At 36.5% G+C, this 20,855-nt stretch overlaps 1 protein-coding gene across 1 annotated transcript in view; it reads right to left on the bottom strand.

Annotated features, from left to right (window-relative positions):
• rab27a (RAB27A, member RAS oncogene family) overlaps nt 1–20,855 on the bottom strand; it is a 32,347-nt gene that overhangs the window by 8,069 nt on the left and 3,423 nt on the right. Inside the window, exon 2 of the mRNA XM_089135434.1 lies at nt 2,329–2,501. Coding sequence (XP_088991560.1) covers nt 2,329–2,481 — 153 coding nt within the window. The 5' untranslated portion in view covers nt 2,482–2,501. The remainder of the gene's footprint in view (nt 1–2,328; nt 2,502–20,855) is intronic.

The raw sequence follows: 20,855 nt of genomic DNA, 5'->3' as shown, positions 1-20,855 counted from the left end.
TTGGTAACCAGGCCAACATTTTTCAAAATATCTTTTTGTGTGTTCAACAGAAGAAGAAGAAGAAAAAAAAAAAAACTCGTACAGGTTTGGAACAACTTGAGGGGGAGTAATTAATGACAATTTTCCGTTTGTGGTGAACTATTCCTTTAGATCAATGGTATACGCTTTTGTTTAAGCTTTTCAAAATAATATATATATATATATAAACCAGTTTAATCACTGTTGAAGCAAACATATAATGTCATTCGCATACAAAGCGGACATTGCGCCTCGCACAAACATTCAGAAGCACAGAAACTCATCAACACTGCCTCACGACTTCTTAATAAAATTGTTTCGCTACTAAATCGCTAAAAAGGGGTTACAATGCTATTATGTTAATAGAGAGACAGACGCTGAACAGATGCTCTCTTTTGCTATAATTAATTTAAATAAATGCTATTATTTATTCATTCAAATTAATTTAATCTTAAGCACTACTTTAAACTAATATTTTAAATATTTTAAAATAATACTTTGTTAAACATGATTGTTTAAATAATTGTATTTTTCAGTGGAATTCAGTGGAAAGACATGACGTGATTGTCACACGCTCAAACTACAAAATATAGGCAATATACACTACAAAGGTAAATATTTGTATGAACAGAAAAAGATCCAACAACTGAGAGATAAACTGAACAAATTTCACAGACATCTGACGAACAGAATTGAAATAATAAAGTGTCCCTGATGAAAGTGAGGTCAATATCAAAATTAGTAGTCAGTATGTCTCCTTACAGCATTACAAACATTGCAGTTTATCATCATGCCTCCTGCAGCAGGACTGTATTATTCTTTGGGGCCCTGGGCATCTTTCTCCTGGTGTTTTTCAGAGTCAGTAGAAAGGTCTCTTTAAAGCTAATTTAGGCAATTTTGGAGAGGCTAGCAATAGCAAGATCCCACCGTCCCTTCAGAGCATCTCCAAAGCCACGCCTCCTTCAAAAAGCACTCAGCAAAGTATCACGACACGAGAGATCTCATTACCTCAGGTCTCAAAGCACATAACATTTCAAATATAATAAAAGTACAAGCGCTGACTTGTACCACCTGACTGCTGCAGATTCGTTTAGGCATTTACTGTGTGCCACAGAAAGGCATTAACCCAGGGACGTGCGAACAGCTCAGAGTAGAATGTTACAGGATCCAACTGTGTGATTCTTTTTTTGCTGAGTTTATATCTTTAAACTAGTAGTTTTATATTTCTACATTGTTTTGAATTCATTCACAATGGCGTGGAATTGTAGTTCTTTCCCTCACTAGAGCTGTACGTTTGTTTTTTTCAGCTACTAAATCATGGCTTGTAACTTTAAAAATCCCTATGGGAAAAACATATAGGAAAAATCCGAGGCCATTAAATAATTGGGCGGCCACTAATGCACTCTTTGTTGCATGTCTCTGTAAAATGCTTGATTCTGATTGGTCAAAAGTAGATTTACAGCTGCTAGATTCAAGTCTTGCCATCTTGCATATCACGCCACACTCTTCCTTCCCATATTTTTATCCAACAAAATAGCTTCTACTTTAATCAAAATTTATGCCCATGTATTTTACTGGATAAGAAGTCATGTGGTCATCAATAGGTGGGATAATGTAGATTAGTCATTATCATAAAATAAAGACCTTTAAGAGAATAAACCACTTGCAGAGGAGTTAATTTTACTACAACAATTAGTTCATTGATTGCACATATTATATTACATAATAAATATTATTAATGTGCATATTCTTGTATACTGTGTATCCATCCATCCATCTCTGACGTGTGTATCATGTGAAGTATGTGAACTGCCTCTTGTCGTTGCGTGTACCCAACAAATTAAGCAGCCTTAGGCATCGTATTGCATTCAGGAAAAGCATAATTACTCAGAGAACGTCTATTTGCTTTCGCAGGCGTGCAGTGTTTTGCATGTGTTTTTTCTGCATATAGTATTCATGACCGTGTTCAGACGAACCTGTGTATATCCCCCTGCACCTGAGGCAGCGATTTATACATTAATGGCGGTTTTTAAACCTCTGGGCAAGATTCCATGTGCAGAGCTGTACAGGACGATGGGATTTCACAGTCCAGTTAACCTCGACTGGGACTTCAAAACACTAAACCTCCATTACAAATCAAGCAGGAAACATCTAAACCTATGAGACCTGATAAAGGCATCTCATTTGCATAGAACTATATACATAGCCGAATACTCAAAGCTAAATAAGTTAAAAATTCAACATAATCAATATCAATACAACTATGAAAATGTCAATGTTCATTTTAGTTCCAGTGATAAAAATACGTACCACACGTTTTTCTCTGAAGTCTATTCCCACTGTGGTGATGAATTTGGAGTTGAATTTGCTGTCTGTGTACTGATATAGAAAGCTGGTCTTACCCACCCCAGAGTCCCCCAGTGCGAGGAACTTGATGAGGTAATCATAGTCCCCATCGGACATACTGAGAGCAGATTGAGGACCTGCGATGGACAAACACAGAGCAGTGTTATTGCACTATCATTGATATACAATTAATGTCATTCAGAGGTTTGGGGTCAGTAAGATTTGTTTTGGAAGAAATTAATACTTTTAGTCAGCAAGGAGCATTCAATTGATTAAAAGTGACAGCAAGACATTTATAATGTTACAAAGGTTTCTATTGGAAAAATGGTGTTCTTTTGAACTTCCTATTCATCAAAGAATCTTGAAAAAAAAAATGCATCACAGCTTCCCCAAAAATATGAAGCAACAACTCTTTTCAACATTGATAATAATCAGAAATATTTCTCGAGCAGCAAATCAGCATATAATAATGATTTCCGAAAGAGCACGCTAAGATTTCAATGTTCATCACAGGAATAAGTTTCATTTCATAATATATTACAGTAGATAGACAAACTGTTATTTTAAACTGCAAATAATATTTCACAACATTACTATTTTTACTGAATTTTTGATCAGATAAATATGCAGCCTTGGTTATGACTATGGCATGGTCACTCCATGTCAAATCAACTACATTTTGTAAACTTTCCCTGCTCGATTTTATTTTTTAATTTTTTTATTTCTGTACAAAGATAAACAGAAATCGTGATAAAAACAAAACATTAAATATCACAGTATATTCAATGAGTAATCCACTATTTTGTAGAGGGGGGTAAAAATTAGAAATTTCACCTGAGATTTGGAAACAAATTAGAAGGTGTAAAAATGAATTTAGAAAGATGGCAGCATCATTTTATTTTACACACAGATTGGTAGGTCTATTAATAAAATCTGTTGCATTACATGCCAATAGTGACAGTTCAAAAATTACATAAGGCACTTGTGTTTTTTTGTCTCATGTTTGCATGCCTGTAACTCAAAAAGTATTTTTGTGTTTAAAGTGTTCAAATTCTGGTTCTTAACAAACTTTCCTTTTGGCATCTTCATTTTAAAGGCCCTCTATGGTTCAATCCCAGAGATATGGAGATCTCCACAAGTAAATTGGTAAAATTGTACATTTCAGTGGTTAAAAAAATCAAATGTGGGTCACTTTGTATTACAGCTAATACTTTTTTCTTTTAAAGAGAAATATCTGAAGAAGTTATTTCTTCTTTTTTTCTATCAACATAGCCTGGATGCCAGCCCGAACTCCGCCCACAACATTTTTTGGTCGGGAAGTTCGGTCTGGACTCGATCCATTGAGGAGTAATTATGATCAGACAAGAAACGTTCGGGCCAATCAAATTGCCAGGGCGGGCTTTATACGATGATGGACAGATGATCTGCAAGGGTGTAATCATCACGTTATCAAATATCGCTTAACTGGTTTCCCTCAAAGACGACTGCAGCTGGAGAATTGATATGTATAGATTCGCTGTCGCGTCTGTTGTGAAATAAATCGACAGCGCATTAATTTTAATAGACAAACCGAGAACTGCAATCAAGGCACTTGTCGATCGGAAAGATATCTTTGCCGTCCTTCCAACTTGATTCGGCAAAAGTGCAACTTATCAGCTGGCTCCGATGGTCGCTAAGAAGATGGGACATAATGAAAAGCCTGTGGTCGTTGTGGTTTCACCTTTGGTCGCACACATGGAGGAGTAAGTAAAAGAAGCAACACTCGTTATTTTACTTCTAAAATAAGTAAGTTCTGTAGTTGAAAACTGCGAAGTTGCAAAGTTGTTGAGTTACTGCGTTACTCTTATTGGTTGTAGGTTTACCGACTATCCAATTGAGTGCAGAGGTTTTTTTTTTTTTCCTGGTGCGGTTAAGACACGCCTCATAATCAAAACCCTACGGAGCAGATTCAGAATCATATTCTCACTAGATGTAGTCAGGCTACTATCAACATAGAACATGCATAGAACATACCTGATGAGTACCATAAATATTCCTTTTCCGAAAAGTTTGCATGCTTGTACTAAAAGCATTCAATATTTCTTAATATCCTTTTAGATTAGCATTCTTAATATATTTTGCTTTTGAAATCTTCCTTTTCAAGGCCATAGATATTTCATTCCCATAGATATGGCGATCACAATGCAGCTCCATGTTCAAATTATTGAATTTTACCCATTTTCTGTGATTGAAAACCAAATGTGGGTTACTTTATTTGCACACAATTGATATTTTCATCAATTGTTGTCATTAACATTCATGCTGATTCAAGTGAAGCCCAAATGAAATCATTAGTCGACAAAGTACATCAAGAGGCCATTCTTTTTCAAGCATTTCGTTAAAAGGCGAGTGTTTTTATTTATGCAACAGTGCTGATTTAATAACAGGAAACTAAAAAAAGAAGTGTGAAACAGCTGCATTTCTGTCTTAAAACAGTCATTATGCTTCTTAAATCAATTTTATTTGTTATTGGTCATGAGAGTCCATAAATGCTGAAATCCTGGAGATTAAATGAAGAAAAAGCACCTACTTACACTTGAATGCTTCTACACAATAGCTTTTATTTCCACTCACATTTGTCAACTCACGTTTCTTTACACTGTTAATCGAGTGCCTTAGAACTACCACTCAGAGACATCATTCTGTTAAAGGTTGTGTTACATAACCCATGGTGGTATTTAACACTAGAGAGTAGAGACAAACATTTTCTGTCACTTTAGTCTTTAAAATTGTCATGCTCTATTTTTTATCTGACAGTAAAATATTTCAATGCTTGTTAATGTAGATTTACAGTGACATTGGAATCACAAGACCGTTTGTGATGAGAGCCTGAAAGTCTCATCATATGCTCTCAAAATGTGAACAAGTCGACATTAACTGCAGAATTGTGATATGGTCACTCACTTAATTTACAAAGTTTCACAAAACCTCAATTTTGCAAAAAAAAAAAGCCTTAAAATGTTAAAAGTTTTTAAAAGCTTTAACAGCACATTAATATATTTTCTCACAAGATCAATGAACATTCTTCCTTTGTGAGAAGATGTCTTGTGTAAGCTTAAATAAAAAGAATAAAGCTGTGTCTCATTTTGAAGACTGTGTCCTCTGGAGGTCCCTTTGTCGGCCGCATTCATCATTGAGGCTGCTTCATTTCAGTGAAATTCATTACATTCACTACATTCCCAAGATATGAAAAAAATACTAGAATTTATGCTTCACTAAGAATAAAAGACAACTTTATAATAGTTACTGCGCTGTTCTTTATGACGTATGCGGCCGACAAATGCGACGGCAGGAGGACGCAGCCTTCAAAATGTAAAAACCTGTTTCAACAGCCCTATGATTTCATAATGCCTTGATCTTGTCTTGTCATGTCCGCAAACACAACTGAGAAGAGAAAAGCATCTGGAGAATGGTTCCTCAGACTGCATTAAAGCAGATCATATGACTGCAGAAAGAACATAGAAACTCTCTAACAAATGACCACATTATTTCACGAGGAAGGGCTAAAGACCATCCAGCCCATAAGCTGCTTAACGTCTGGGGCTGACCCAAGCAATCGGATCCATCCAGCGAGACCACAGAATACTTTTCTTGGGTTCATCTGGCTGATACATTGACTATTATGTTGACGCTTACATTAAATATATATAATAGCATTTTTTTCTGGGGAGTGACAGAAACACATTAATACGTTTTTGTGTTTAATTTTGGAGGGAAATGGACTGCTATGGACAGAAACATAGAATGCAGTAACAGCAACGACTACAGTATATCTGCAGCAATGTTCGGTAAAATTTTAACATCATAAAAAGAAACAACAGATAGTTAATGAGTGAATTAACTATGTTCCTAAATAGGCTATGGCTACAATCCATAACATGTATGTTTTTAACATATGATCTAAAACTATAATTTCAGTATGGCTAATTTCATCCTTCCCTAATCATAGACTAAACCATTCATCAAAAAACACCCACAAATGCATGTGTACTGTACGCAGTACATTGTATACATATACACTCACCTAAAGGATTATTAGGAACACCATACCAATACTGTGTTTGAACTGCCTTAATTCTACGTGGCATTGATTCAACAAGGTGCTGAAAGCATTCTTTAGAAATGTTGGCCCATATTGATAGGATAGCATCTTGCAGTTGATGGAGATTTGTGGGATGCACATCCAGGGCACGAAGCTCCCGTTCCACCACATCCCAAAGATGCTCTATTGGGTTGAGGTCTGTTTACTGTGGAGGCCATTTTAGTACAGTGAACTCATTGTCATGTTCAAGAAACCAATTTGAAATTATTTGAGCTTTGTGACATGGTGCATTATCCTGCTGGAAGAAGCCATCAGAGGATGGGTACATGGTGGCCATAAAGGGATAGACATGGTCAGCAGAAACAATGCGCCGGTAGGCAGTGGCATTTAAACGATGCCCAATTGGCACTATGGGGCCTAAAGTGTGCCAAGAAAACACACCCCACACCATTACACCACAACCACCAGCCTGCACAGTGGTAACAAGGCATGATGGATCCATGTTCTCATTCTGTTCAAGCCAAATTCTGGCTCTACCATCTCAACAGAAATCGAGATTCATAAGACCGGGCAACATTATTCCAGTCTTCAACTGTCCAATTTTGGTGAGCTCTTGCAAGTTGTAGCCTCTTTTTCCTATTTGTAACAAAGATGAGTGGTACCCGGTGGGGTCTTCTGCTGTTGTAGCCCATCCGCCTCAAGGTTGTTTGTGTTGTGGCTTCACAAATGCTTTGCTGCATACCTAGGTTGTAACGAGTGGTTATTATAGGCAAAGTTGCTCTTCTATCAGCTTGAATCGGTCTACCCATTCTCCTCTGACCTCTAGCATCAACAAGGCATTTTCGCCCCACAGGACTGCCGCATACTGGATGTTTTTCCCTTTTCACACCATTCTTTGTAAACCCTAGAAATGGTTGTGCGTGAAAATCCCAGTCACTGAGCAGATTGTGAAATACTCAGACCGGCCTGTCTGGCACCAACAACCATGCCACGCTCAAAATTGCTTAAATCACCTTTCTTTCCCATTCTGACATTCAGCTTGAAATTTCAATTAAATAAATTAATTGTGTGTGTGTATAATATCAGGTTACCGCAAGTTAGCTAACGTTAGTAAAGTGTTGATCATGTAAGCTATAGCTGCAATTAACTTATTATCTTCCAATAAACAATAACTAAAACTGGTTACATAAAAGATAACTACTGACTAGATTCACGATAAGTCAGATAAGTCAGCTAATGTATGTAAAAGTAAAAAAAAAAAATACAGTAATTTCATTAATTTACCAGCAAGCATACTTCGGAAACACTGAAAATGAATGGGGTTCAATGCAGGACCTATCAGTGTTTAGAACTATTGGCTGCACCACGAAACGCATCACTTCCACATTCCACAGTTCCTGTGGCGGTCTATGGGAGTGTCGCAACTCAGTTTTTCAACGGCACTGGTTCAGTATTAAACACTGCCAAGCAGCGGACACACTGCTAACGTGCACTTTCTTCTTCGCTGCTCTAAACAGTGGTTGCTTGTGGCAACAGCAAGGCAGAAATGTTTTGAAAATATGGACGAAGGTACTGAATACGCAATCGGATGCATTATGGAGGATTGGGATTACACATAGTGTCAGCCATCTTTTTTGGAAGCTAAGCTAGCAGTCTCTTGTTCTGTGGAGAAAGCCGAGTAGTAACTCGGACCGGTAACTTGCGTCTCACAAGTGTCGCTCATCGGTAATCATCTCCACACGGCCCTGACTCGTCCTCCTCGCCACAGTAAACCTGATGAATGGCAACTGTATGCAAAAGCCGAATCCCGGACATTCTGGGCGATCTTGAAACACATTTTCGACTCATCACGGAGAATCATTAGTAGCCTACACTGTTGTTTACCTACTACGCTGTTACCAGTAGGCGTGGCCTCCTAGGGGAGCGAAGCAAGTGCATTCTGGGAGTTGTTGTCTTTCATCCACATAAGCCAAACATATATTTTCTGGCTTTTCTCAGTCTAGAAAGCTCCAAATTCCAAAATAATTTCACATTTCATAAATTACCCATTATACACATTCATCTTTCCAGAGGTGGAATGACCCTTTAAGAAAAGGGTATCGGATCGGTACATGGGTACAAGTATTCATTCCAATGCCAGAATTAACCCTCTGGGGTCGGATTCCAATGCCGGAATTTTTATTGGTATCGGTGGCATTTCCGATACTAGTATCATAATCGGAACAACTCTATTTGAGATCAAATTAATGCCAGATGTTTTGCAACAAATTACAGACATGACATCGGAGGACTATTTCTCATTGTTCTTAGTTATTTTGTTTTATTTCCAGATTCAATCAAAGGCTCGTTCTTACGTACTAAAGCATGAACGCACATGCGCACTCATCAAAAAAAGGTGCTATAACCCTCTGGCGTCTAAGGTGTTTTTGGGGTCCTTAAGATGTTTGGACATACCCTTACATGTGTTTTTTTCAGTTGCTTATAAACATATTAATGACACAGGTGAAATTACACTATTTAGCAGAAACAGGGCTACCATAATATTTGAGAAACATGTATGTACATGTTTGTATTTTTGATAGAACATTGTTTATGCATGGTTATTGAAAAAACAAAATAAAGTTTCTGAAATAAGACCACAAAACACTAATTATCTGTCCACAAGACTTTTGACTAATGGATGTTGTGGCCTAGCGTTTGTACTTCAAAATGATATGATGATATAAATCATCCTGCCTAAACATTCACATAAAAAATAGATTGTTTTAAATTGTGAAAAACATTTTTTTTGTTTGGAAAGGCAATATGCGAGGAGGCGTGAACAGCCCAAACCCTCATGTATAATTAGGTTGTTCTCACCTGAGAAGGCAAAGACCCACATAATAATGAGCCTTTCATTCAGGTGCGTCACACAAGAAAGAATGCGTTATCATATCATGATTAAAACAAATCTCAGTAGGCTATAGCAATATAGTTTGGATGTGTTCATGAAAAAAAAATAACGTTTACTAATGTAGGAGCGAGAGTGAATGAACGCACAGATGCGATGTACAGTTGTAAACAACAATGCGCGCACGCGCCTCTGTGCCATTCATTCATTTATTCACACACAAGCACGCAATTCATATTTAAGCAGTCTTTGTGCAGTTCACAGACACTATTCAATAACATGATCAGAACAAAGCACATAAGAATAAACTTATATACATCAGAATTTCAGAATCGAGTCTGAGCTTAGTTTTTAAATACAGATGCGTGATGACGCTGCGCGTGCTTGAAACAACCGTGTTCCGCTTCTCTCTCGCTCTCTTTCTCTCTCACTCACTCACTCACTCTCACACACACACGAGTCACGACACTGCTCGAACCTTCCGAAACATGGCATTTCATACTCGTTCGGTGTTTAACTGAATTACAATGAAATTCGCGGCCTTCGTTGCACAGGTTTTGGCGCTTTGCTTGATGTTATAACATTACTCTTGCAGTCCACATTCTCTCCCGTGGGAATTTTCCTTACAAATGCTTCACAAAGGCATTATGTCTTTTGGAATGCAGTTGGCTTATATTAAAATATGAAAATCACTGAGAAATCACGCGAAATTACTGCAAACACGGTCAGTTATATCTTAAACCAACAGGACAAACCACATTTACAATTTTAAAAGAGATATGCATTAGTGTGAATGCAGCTTATCTTATCTAAACTGAGGGAAAAATAAAAAATAAAATCACTCCAGCTCTTGAATGAAAAACATTCAGACAGCCTACTTTTAAATACTGAGACCACTCTTTGTTTATTGCTTGTAATGCTTTTTTGTTTCTCTTTATTTACTAGCTTTTATATTTTGAAGCTATATTAGTTTATATAGCCTATTTACATTTCTTAACATGTAATTAGTTTAATTAAATGTTTTTATATATATTTTTTATGTATGTGTTTTTACACATTTAATTAAATACATATTTTAAGTGTTATTAAGATTAATTAATAAGAAAAAAAGTAGATCGGATCATGAGCTGCCTAAAGATTCCCATCCCTACTTTACAGTGATTTATTGCTCGTCTTTGTCGACTAATACAGAAGGTAAAGAACTTAAAAAAAAAAAAAAAAAAAAACGCATACTAAATCGCAATCGCAATATTGGTTAAAAAAAAACAAAAAAACAAAAACGCAATTAGATTATTTTCCATAATCGTTCAGCCCTAGCTGGATCCGTGCTCCACGAAATGCAACTATTCCAGAACTTCTGAGGTTACATTTTGGAGGTTTTATCCATGGCTGTTTTCATGGCTTGCCTCAACATTTGCATTTGAATAGTGCACGCTCTCAGTGGGCGTGGTCACATTAACACGTCATACGCTATAATTAGCTGAAAGGAGAAAAGATCCCTCTCTTTTCATACCGATTTCATAAACTGAGAATCTTTGTTTTTTATATATATTACTTCATCTAAAAGAAGAGAATTTCAGCTTCATAACAAAAAAATCTTTTGTGCCTGTGTGACAAGTATTTACCTACAGTTAATTTTCCGACGCGTTTCAGAATGAACTTCACCGACAGAGAGAATGCAAGATTCGCATGAAACCATGTTTATTTTTCTTTACTTGACAAACAGCAGAACACTTTGTTTTCATTGTGAGTATCCACAAAAAATACACACTTAACAGGATCTGTTGATTTTGATCTTACATATGTTGTAAATGCAGCCGTGGTTTTTTTGTATTTATTTTAAAATTTAACTTAAAAATAACTTTTATTTTGACACACACAAGCAACCGATAGTTTCACTGTCATTTTTCGTACAATCATTAAATGTTGTAGAACAAAATAGGTGATACAGGTTTCATTATGGCACATGTACAGTAAACACATCTCTGTAAAGCAGTAGGCTGCAGTAGTAGGGATAATACACACATAGAAGAATCATTCAACAAAGTGTGTGATATATTGATGCAAAACACTACAATCACAACATAGGTTTATTGAATCTCATTATCTTGAAACTTTCATGATTTACTGTAAACATGGTAGATTGTGTGTCATGCAACAGTTATCATTTTGAGCAGTTGGATCAATTGATAGTTAGATCATTGTAAGGAAATGAATAGACACTCATTTGAAATGCAATGTGTGAATTGCCTTTTGAAATAGTACTTTGATGTTAAGTTGTGTCATATTGAACAGGTGATTTTTGTTGAATGAACAAATGATCTAAGTTTTATGTATATTGTATCCAAGCAATTGAGAAAACGGTTAGAGTTTTTAAAATGTGCATTTTGATCATTGGTTGTGAGTTTTGTGTCTAGAGTTTTGAAAAATGACATCAAGGTTCTGAAAATAGTAACAAAGAGAAGGTAAAAAAACTGTTATAAAGTCTATTATTTCGAGAGACAATAAAATTTGGCTACTTGATGGTCAGGTTGATGTTCTGTCTGGGTCAAACTTAACAAACTTAACCACATGTAGGTTTAAAAGCTGCCCTAGTCTACTCTTTATCTGCTCTGTCTCACTCACTTTTAAAATTCATTTAATTTTTATTTTTATCTTGTCTGTCTTTACCTTGCGTGACATGGCATCTACTGGTAAGACCCAGTTTACTCCTTGCATTTAAACATAGCCTACTCCACGTGGTTTCTGGAGCAACATCACCGTGGATATTGGAAATGTGTTAATTACAGTTTATGATGTGTACACAAACACATTTATAATAGGCATGTATGTATGTATGTATGTATTTGAATGAAAATCTCTCTAAGTAAAGATTCAAATGGCACACTCACTCTAATATTTTGTTTTACAAACATAATACATACAAACATAAATGCATTATAAAGCCCACATTAAAAACTTTGGCCCATATGGTTTAAATGTATATTTTGGTTTAAGTTGTTTTTTTCTTTTTTATAAATGAGACAATCTAATTTTCTAATGTATATCATACAGTTTTCTTAAAATAGCCTACTGATCTGGACTAAAATGTATGTGCACTTAATGTGTGTTTTATCATACTCTGTCTTTAGTTCTTCTTTTTAACTTGTATCTCATTAAGGTGTGTATCTGCTTTAGCTACTTAAGAAAATTAAAATCTCTGTCTCTAAACTTTTATAAACACCTATCTTTTGAAACCCCCAAAAAATGTTCAACCATGACATTGTGCTATTATTTTATAACCATTGTTTCTACCACTATTCAACTTTAGCTTAAATAAATAACCTTTTTGTGAACAAAAACATTGTCTCTTTCTATTAAATGACCCTTGGAATTTTAGAAAAGGGTTAAATTGTGTTTGTCTTCATTAAATGTTATGTAGGACACTGTTCTAGCTGTATGATGACCAACTGTAAATATTTCAGCAGATATTTCATTAAGGATCCATATGATTAAGCATATCTCAAGGCTAAATATGGTACATAAATGTAACTATATATACTTCACAACAACATATATCAGTCAGTTCCCTGTATATAAAACAGTTTAAAATAATTAATTCTTCAGTAGGTCAAATATCATTACTTTGTCCATCTGATTCAACTATGTGTATTAGCCTGAGTGAAGCCAACTGAACATCTGGATGTTTTAATCCTTATAGTGCAGATAAATCCACTGTCTATAACGTTTATTTAAATAAACTAATACATAAAAATTAGCTGAAGTCTAGACGGTTATTAATGTGTTTGTTTCCAGCGTCGTTTTACGTTATTTCGCCATACATCCATCTCCCCCTACTGGACGCATCAGGAACAACAGGGGCTTAAAACTGTCAGGGGCGTAAAACTGTCAGGGGCGTAAAACTGCCGGCTCCAGGTCTGCAGCCTCCCCATATAGATCTTGGCAGCGCTTCACCTCTCGTCACTACCGGATAAAATAAAATGGGCAAAGAAGCGGGACGTGGATGGAGCTGAGGTACTAATGCTATATGCTACTGGCCTCGCGCTAAAAGTGACAGCTGACTGAAGAATTAAAGCCAAAAGTTAAAGTTTTTGTTTTTACTAGGGATGGGCAACGATTAATCGCGATTAATCGCATCCAAAATAAAAGTTTGTGTTTACATAATATATGTGTGTGTGGTGTATAATAATTTTGTATATAAATGCAAACACATGCATACATATTTAAGAAATCTTTGCATGTATACTTTATATATATTTATACATAATTAATATTATGTATAAATATTTGATATTTTAAGAACACATTTTTCTTATACATGCATGTGTGAGTATTTATATACACAAAATAATTTTAGACACCACACACACATGTATCATGTAAACACAAACTTTTATTTTGGATGTGATTAATCGCGATTAATCGTTGCCCATCCCTAGTTTTTACCCTTCAAAATATTAGGCCTATAATAGCTAAAAGACGTAACTAAACGTGAGACTATTTACTTTACTTTTTTATCAACTTTATTAATCTCTCAAGAGGCAATTAGTTAAGAGCATGTATACAACAGATCACACACATTTCTCACAAACTACAAGCAGTCAACTATGTGTATCGTGATGCATTATTATTCTGCTAGTTAAAAATGTATTATCATGCAGACAGTAACTTACAATATTGCTCTGAGATTGTGTGTGTGTGACAGTGATTCATGCACATGTCAGTCAGCGCGGCATTGCATGTCAAGTTCGTAAAGAGCTTTATCTATTTTACAATCGGATTTTGGCCGCCTCTCAATTTCTCAGATGGGATAAACCAAAGATATGATTTCAGAATGGCAAGTGCACTAGAAATCTACACTCATTCAAGGGTGTGCATCTATTGCATGGACGGAGAGAAAGCACTGAAATGATCAGATATCCATTAGTGCATGCGAGGGAAACAACTGGAAATACAGCGCTGGTCGTTCTCTCCATACTCGACAACAACGGAATACGACGGCATGCATGGGCGAAGGTATAATACGTTGTGTATAAAATTGTATGAAATAATCCCGAAAAAAGCACAACACAGCAGAGGGTGACGCTAACAGACAAACGAGCAGTAAAAGCAGCGGCAATCCACCAGTCACTCAAGTGGCCACGCCCTTAATTATGCAGAACTTTAAGGCTTAATTAATTTAAACGGATGAGTTGTAAAAATAAATCACCCCCTCTAACAGGGTCATAAAGGGTAAAATTATCGATATAGACCAAAACAACTATTTACCACCAGGCTGTAAACATGTTTTTTTTTTTTCCTGCAGTGAAGTTAGGCATTTTAACATGGGGGAGATACAGATTTGACACGCTTTAATTCACTTCCGTGTTGGTTTCAAGAGAGAGATGGGGAGATTGCCGCTTGTTGGGCAAATTGAAGACCGTCACCGGAAGTACGTCTTTTAGTATAGGCTACGGATACGGCTCTTCCGGTTAGCTTTTTACAATGTGGGAGACCGGTAGATACGGCTGGACCAAACCTCTCCGCAACCTGCCTGAAGTCACATATATGACGATGTGGTTCAGACGGTAAATGAAAACTTTCGAGTGGGAAAGCATGAAAGCGAGGTATAGCTTTCTACGTCCTGATGCAGAGCAACCCGGGACACTACAACAACAGCCGTGGGTAGCTCTAGCCGTTCGCCAGTAAGGTAAACGTTTCTATGGTAACAGCACATTGGACCAATCAGCAGACGTTGCTGCTACGCTTAGGATTGAGTAGTTTTTTTTTTTCATAAGATCACGGAGAAAACGTTTTTCTTTAAACAAGGTTGATTTAAAGGAGCAATGTGTGATTTTTAGCGACATCTAGTGGTTCGGTTGCGAGTTTGCACCAGGTTTGCACTAAGGGCTCCGCCCACTGCTCACCCCTCCCTTTCGAAGAAGCTACGGTTGCTAAAACGGGACAAACATCTCGTCGGCTGAGACAGCAGAGAATAGCCAGAGTAAGCCAAGAGTGTGTAACATTGTCACTGTTTCTGTACCACAGTCCATTATAAACCACATCATGAATACTGTCTGTTTACAAAGCCAGTCAGGTGAGGATCAAGGGTTTTAATATATAATTTAATATAATAATATTAATCAGCTGATTGTCTCACAAACGTAACCAGCAGCACATTTCTCCCCACATACTGTAGCAAACCCATAATACAGCGAGGGAGCAGCTATATATTTTTTCTAACAGGGTAGTAATAGTTTAGCTGGCTAATATGAGCTGTTACTGTGGCTGAGCTGGGACGCGTCCGCATCACATGAGTCCAAAGGTCGGAAGTGCGCGCGCTGTTACAATCATGTCATCTCCGCATCCCATAGATACTATTTACTACACACAATAGGCTTTTTTCTCTGATTTTGAAAACTCTTGGCGATCGACTTTAGTGATAAAAGACTTTAGTAAAAGTCTCTATCGACGGGTTAGTGATTCCTGTAACGTACTGTTTTACAGTCAATGACATGAATACTAATCATCAGCTGTCTCACGAACGTAACAGCACATCTATCCCCAACATAACAAACCCATAACACAGCGAGGGAGAACTAAGTTACATGAAACAATCCTAACTACATATTTTACACCACTCACAAGGGAAAAAAACACTACTCACGGAGTGTAAGGCTAGCTTCCAGCTTTCCGCTACTTCTCTTTCAAGGTAGTGATGAAACGCGTTCGGTAGCGCTGTTTGTTCGCGGTCGGCTACGGTAGGAATATGACGTCACAACATGGCGACCTTCATAGAAGGGGATTCCCTCGGTTATGGAGCTATTAATGTCTCATTCTAAGGTAATAAAAACATTACGGTTAATTAAGTAAGTTCTTTATACACCACTGAAAACATAGTTATGGATGTCATATTGCATTTCTGTTAATAGATAATCAACTTATTTACACATTGCACCTTTAATATGAACTTACAGCTTCAACAGGAGCAAAAACCTTTCACAACCTCATAGCTCGTTGTCAGTCTACCTCGGATGGTTTAGACATTAGGGCTGATAATCTAAATCCTTATAGAGAAATACTGTTGACCGGAAGTTCTATATCCCTACTTTGCGTTCTGGAAGCAGGAAGTGTGACATCGGCCTATTCAAGCAAATTTCTAATCCGTCGAAATCGCAGCACCAATCAGAAACATTGGGTGGACTTTAGACGATGACGACAGCAAAGTGACAGAACTAAGGGTGTGACACTTATAGTTGAACACCGTCATTAGAACTCTAGAACCGCCAAAACCATGTTAAAAATGTTTGTGAAAAAAATTTTAATATCATAAAGATTGTTTAAATACTAATATCAGCTTACGAGGGAAACGGATGCTGCTACTGCTGGAGATGATTCGGGAGAGGTCTGTGCCCCACCCCCTCCCAAGAAGAGAAATCTTGGAGATCTCCTTAATAAACGGAAGTCTGAAATCTCTGCCCCTTTACCGATTAAAGCGTGCGCTGACACGGAGTAAAGCTTCGTTTATACTCAACGCGTCTGAATAAGCGTGAAGGTGCGCGCGGCAACAATGGTGCGTTCAAATCGCAAGACCAGCAAGACCTCATTTCTCTTTGCGCGTCTAAATTGCAAAGTTCATTGCTAAATTTTTTTTGTTTAAAATTTTTTGTTTTGTTTACTGTGTGTGATTTATTTAATGCAAAGTACATTCACTTCTAAATGTCTTGCTGTTAATTTTAAATAAACGTAGAGCAAGTAGCCAATCAATGTCTGCTCGTTGGTGCCTTTGGTCTTGATCCCTTTGGAAATGATTTGTCTATGAAGCTTAGTTACAACTGAGAATAGTCTGGTTTTAACCAGGCTAGGTTTTACCATTTCTGATCAAATAAATGCAGCCCTGCAACAGAGACTTCTTTTCAAAAACTTTAGTTCCCTGGGTTCCTTTAGTATTGCTTCCTGCTTCCTAAAGCACCTCTGTTTAACCTATATGGGTTTATGAGTTTAAGATTAGCTATAAGGGCAAACGATCTTGAAAACAACAACAACAACAACAAAAAAAAACATTGTTATCAACATCCAGTATAAATTCAATGAAATCATTTTGTTCTGTGTTCAGGTATTTAATGCACCATTTTACGCATGGCAAGGAGAAGGTGTACATTTATTTTGTACCAACTTAAATTTAATTAATGACCGGCTTTACAAAAGATTTACACACATATGAGACCATGTTTCAATGAGACCAAAAGTATTAGTTTATCACTGTTAACATTGGAAGCTGATGGATAAAAGCAGTCACTTGATTCTACATAATCTTCTTAGCTCCACGGTGCTTGTAAACAAGCACACAAATCACTATTATGAGGACAAATTGCTCAACTTTAAGACTCTTATTTAGAAGGGTCATACTAAAATATGCAACTATTTTTATAGACTGAAAATTACAGTTATAAAAAGTTTTCACTGTCTGGAAATAAGTGTGTCACAATCTCAAACTTCGAATTAAAAAAATTAAATCATTGCTACTGCCATGCCCCCACATCACGTCCGTTCGGCTTGGCAAACGGGGAAAAAAAAAGTCTATGGTGCTGCGAGTCTATGATCAACCTCCTCTAACTTAGCAACAGCCATTCAAAAGATAGCATGGCAACATTTAGCTGAGCCATTGCACAAGGCCAGTGATTGTTTAACCCTTTGATGCGCAAGCTATGAATACCCCTTCTAATGCACAAAATCTTAAAAGACCCGTATTCATTTCCTAGGCCAATGTTATTTCATGCATGGCTTGGTATTTTTTTGATGCACCTTTTGAAATCACTTTATTTGATTTAATATTTCATGATTTAGGAATATTCAAAATATCTTGTTTTCAATTATCACAAATTAATATTTTAATATTTCCAAGGTTTTGTGTTAATACATCAAATTTGCACGCATGCCTCTAAAATGACCCATCTATGCAAGTGTGATAAAACAAAAGAATAAAGAAAACTTTTAGTTAAAATAGCCAATGTCACAGTAGTTTAAACTTTAGATCAACACATTTACTGTAACACTTGAAATATGTTTATTGGCCACTTTATCACACATAAAACAGATATAACAGATAACACTGAAATTGAACTGTAGTGTAGGTGCAGTAGGGGGATCTCGCCACCACCAATGTGCAGCATCCACCCAGATGATGCGACAGCAGCCATAGTGCACCAGAACGCCACCACACGACGACTTGAGACCGATAGCATTGATTTATGACTACAAATAAAAATAAATGTGGAGGTACAAGGTTTCTGTCCAATAGCGACAATGTATATACTTGTGTATATAACTTTCTATTGCAACTTTTATTTTGTTGACCTAGCAATTAGATAAAATAGAATATGTCGACTGCAAGCTATAGCTAATAGTATTGGACATGTTTCTCTTTTGCACTAGCAATGAATTTCAAGGTCAATGTAACCTTCGCCTAAACGTTCAAATATTAGGCGATATCTAGATGTCTTTCATAAAATATCAAATATTTTCTGTTATAAAAAATGTATTAAATAAAACTTACATGCATGAAATATACAAAAGCACAAGCAGCCATGTTGAATTTTGAAATGTATGGCAGGTGAATAGTTTTCTGCAGTAAATATATTTATAAGTATCAAAAGTTCCTATATGGGTCATTTTTGACCCATGTGTGTAAAATTGATATAGATATACGAAAAAACATGTTTGTTTATAAAGTAAGAAAATAAAAATAAATATAATGATGTGGGGATATCAAAAACAATATATTTAATGAAAACCTGGATTAATAAATTATAAAATACATTTCTTTCAAATATTCAGCAAAGAAACATGAATACGGGTCATTTTAGACCCATGTTGCATATTAGAAGGGTATTGACACAAAAACGATTTTATTCGAAAAATAAGAAAAGAAAAATTTAAATAAGGATTTGTAATGATCTAAAACAAGTCAATTGAGAAATACTGAATGATGAAATTAATTCCTTGCAAAGATTTAGAAAATGAAACTCAGTTGGGTCTAATCGAACCGTGACCTTAGAATCGAAAATGTAATCGAATCGAGGATTTGGAGAATAGTGACACCCCATCTGGAAAGCGTACCGATTTGAAAAACAACCTTATCTTTATGTGCTATATAAGCATGAACACACAAACAATGTAGAATCAGTTCTAGACACAAATGGTGAGTGTTCGACTGCATCAACTGACATGTTTGTGATGTTCACTTCACACTACAGTAACTTTTGAAGACAGACAGACGCTTTCATTTGGGTTAGACACATCTACACAACACAAGTGCTTAAACAATCACTGGCCTTGTGAAATGGCTTAGCTAAATGTCTGAGTTTGAGTTGTGCTTCCCGTCCAACCAAAACAGCCCTGATGAAAGCCTGGATAAAGAACAGGAGAAACAGAGATAAAACATTGCCAGCAGAGTACCACCCAGTGCTAGAGGAGAGAGCCGCTAATCCAGGAGCAGAAAACTCTTCTGCATTTCACACCAGAGTTTCTTCACCAACAGTCAACCTCTGACAAGTTTTTTTTTCTTTTTATTGTCCACTTCCCTCTTTTCAACTCAAGCTGTACGTGTGAAAGACAAAATAACTATGCAGATCTACAGAAGCTCATAATAACCTGACGCAAGAAACATAAGAAGGAGTTTTCTTCGGCCTGGAAGCCATTGCAAAACAACTATAATCACATTTTAACTACAACCTTTAAGTTTAAGAAAATTAATCTTGTGAACTACTTAAGAGTGAATCTATAGGATGTTCTGGATGGTTTCTTTCTTTCTGGCAAGAAAAAAGTCATGTCAGGAACATTGTATTTAAAAGTCTAAAGCACATGAACAACACCACAAAGTTGGGGAAACTGGATTTTCTGAAGTTTCCAAGTTTAAGGCATGTCAGTGGAAAAACATGGTGGACACAATGGATGCAGTGTTACGGAAGCCCCGAACCGCAACGTAAAAAAAAAAAAATAAATAAAAAAAAAAAGATTAAAGTCGAAACGTTTCGAGAATAAAGTCAAAACATTACGATGATACAGTCTTCCATAGAAGTGTGTGCATTCATAACAGTGCGCATCCACTAGCTCAGATCGCATGTGTGTGTGTGTGTATAAAGAAATGCACTAGCGAAGTCGAACTTCCATGGATCAACACAAAATAGTAGCTTTTTACAGGTGCTAGTGGCAGTGTTTTTGAGGTGTTTTCGTGCTCGTCTAAGCAACATCTGGGTCGAGAACACAACAGTAACCTTTCTGTCTCCCTCTTCAACGTAAATACGTTCTGTATACATTTTAAGTGCATCATTCTGTATCCAATCATTTAGCCGGATCCTGTGATTTCCTCAGATTTAAAGGAGAACTCCGGCGAACAATGAACCTTTGGTTTAATAAAACATTGGTACCTAGTCAATCGTTCTCTGAGTTTTGTTTTCATGATAATCGAATGTAAAGAGTTTTATCTCTAAAAACTGTTTAGCGTATAATGCTAGTAATGGGGGCATTGAAGAAAGTAAA

The sequence above is a fragment of the Pimephales promelas genome, chromosome 10, assembly GCF_988280905.1.
Source record: "Pimephales promelas chromosome 10, fPimPro1.hap1.1, whole genome shotgun sequence".
Taxonomy (NCBI): Eukaryota; Metazoa; Chordata; class Actinopteri; order Cypriniformes; family Leuciscidae; genus Pimephales; species Pimephales promelas.
This window is presented reverse-complemented; position numbering and strand designations above follow the sequence as displayed.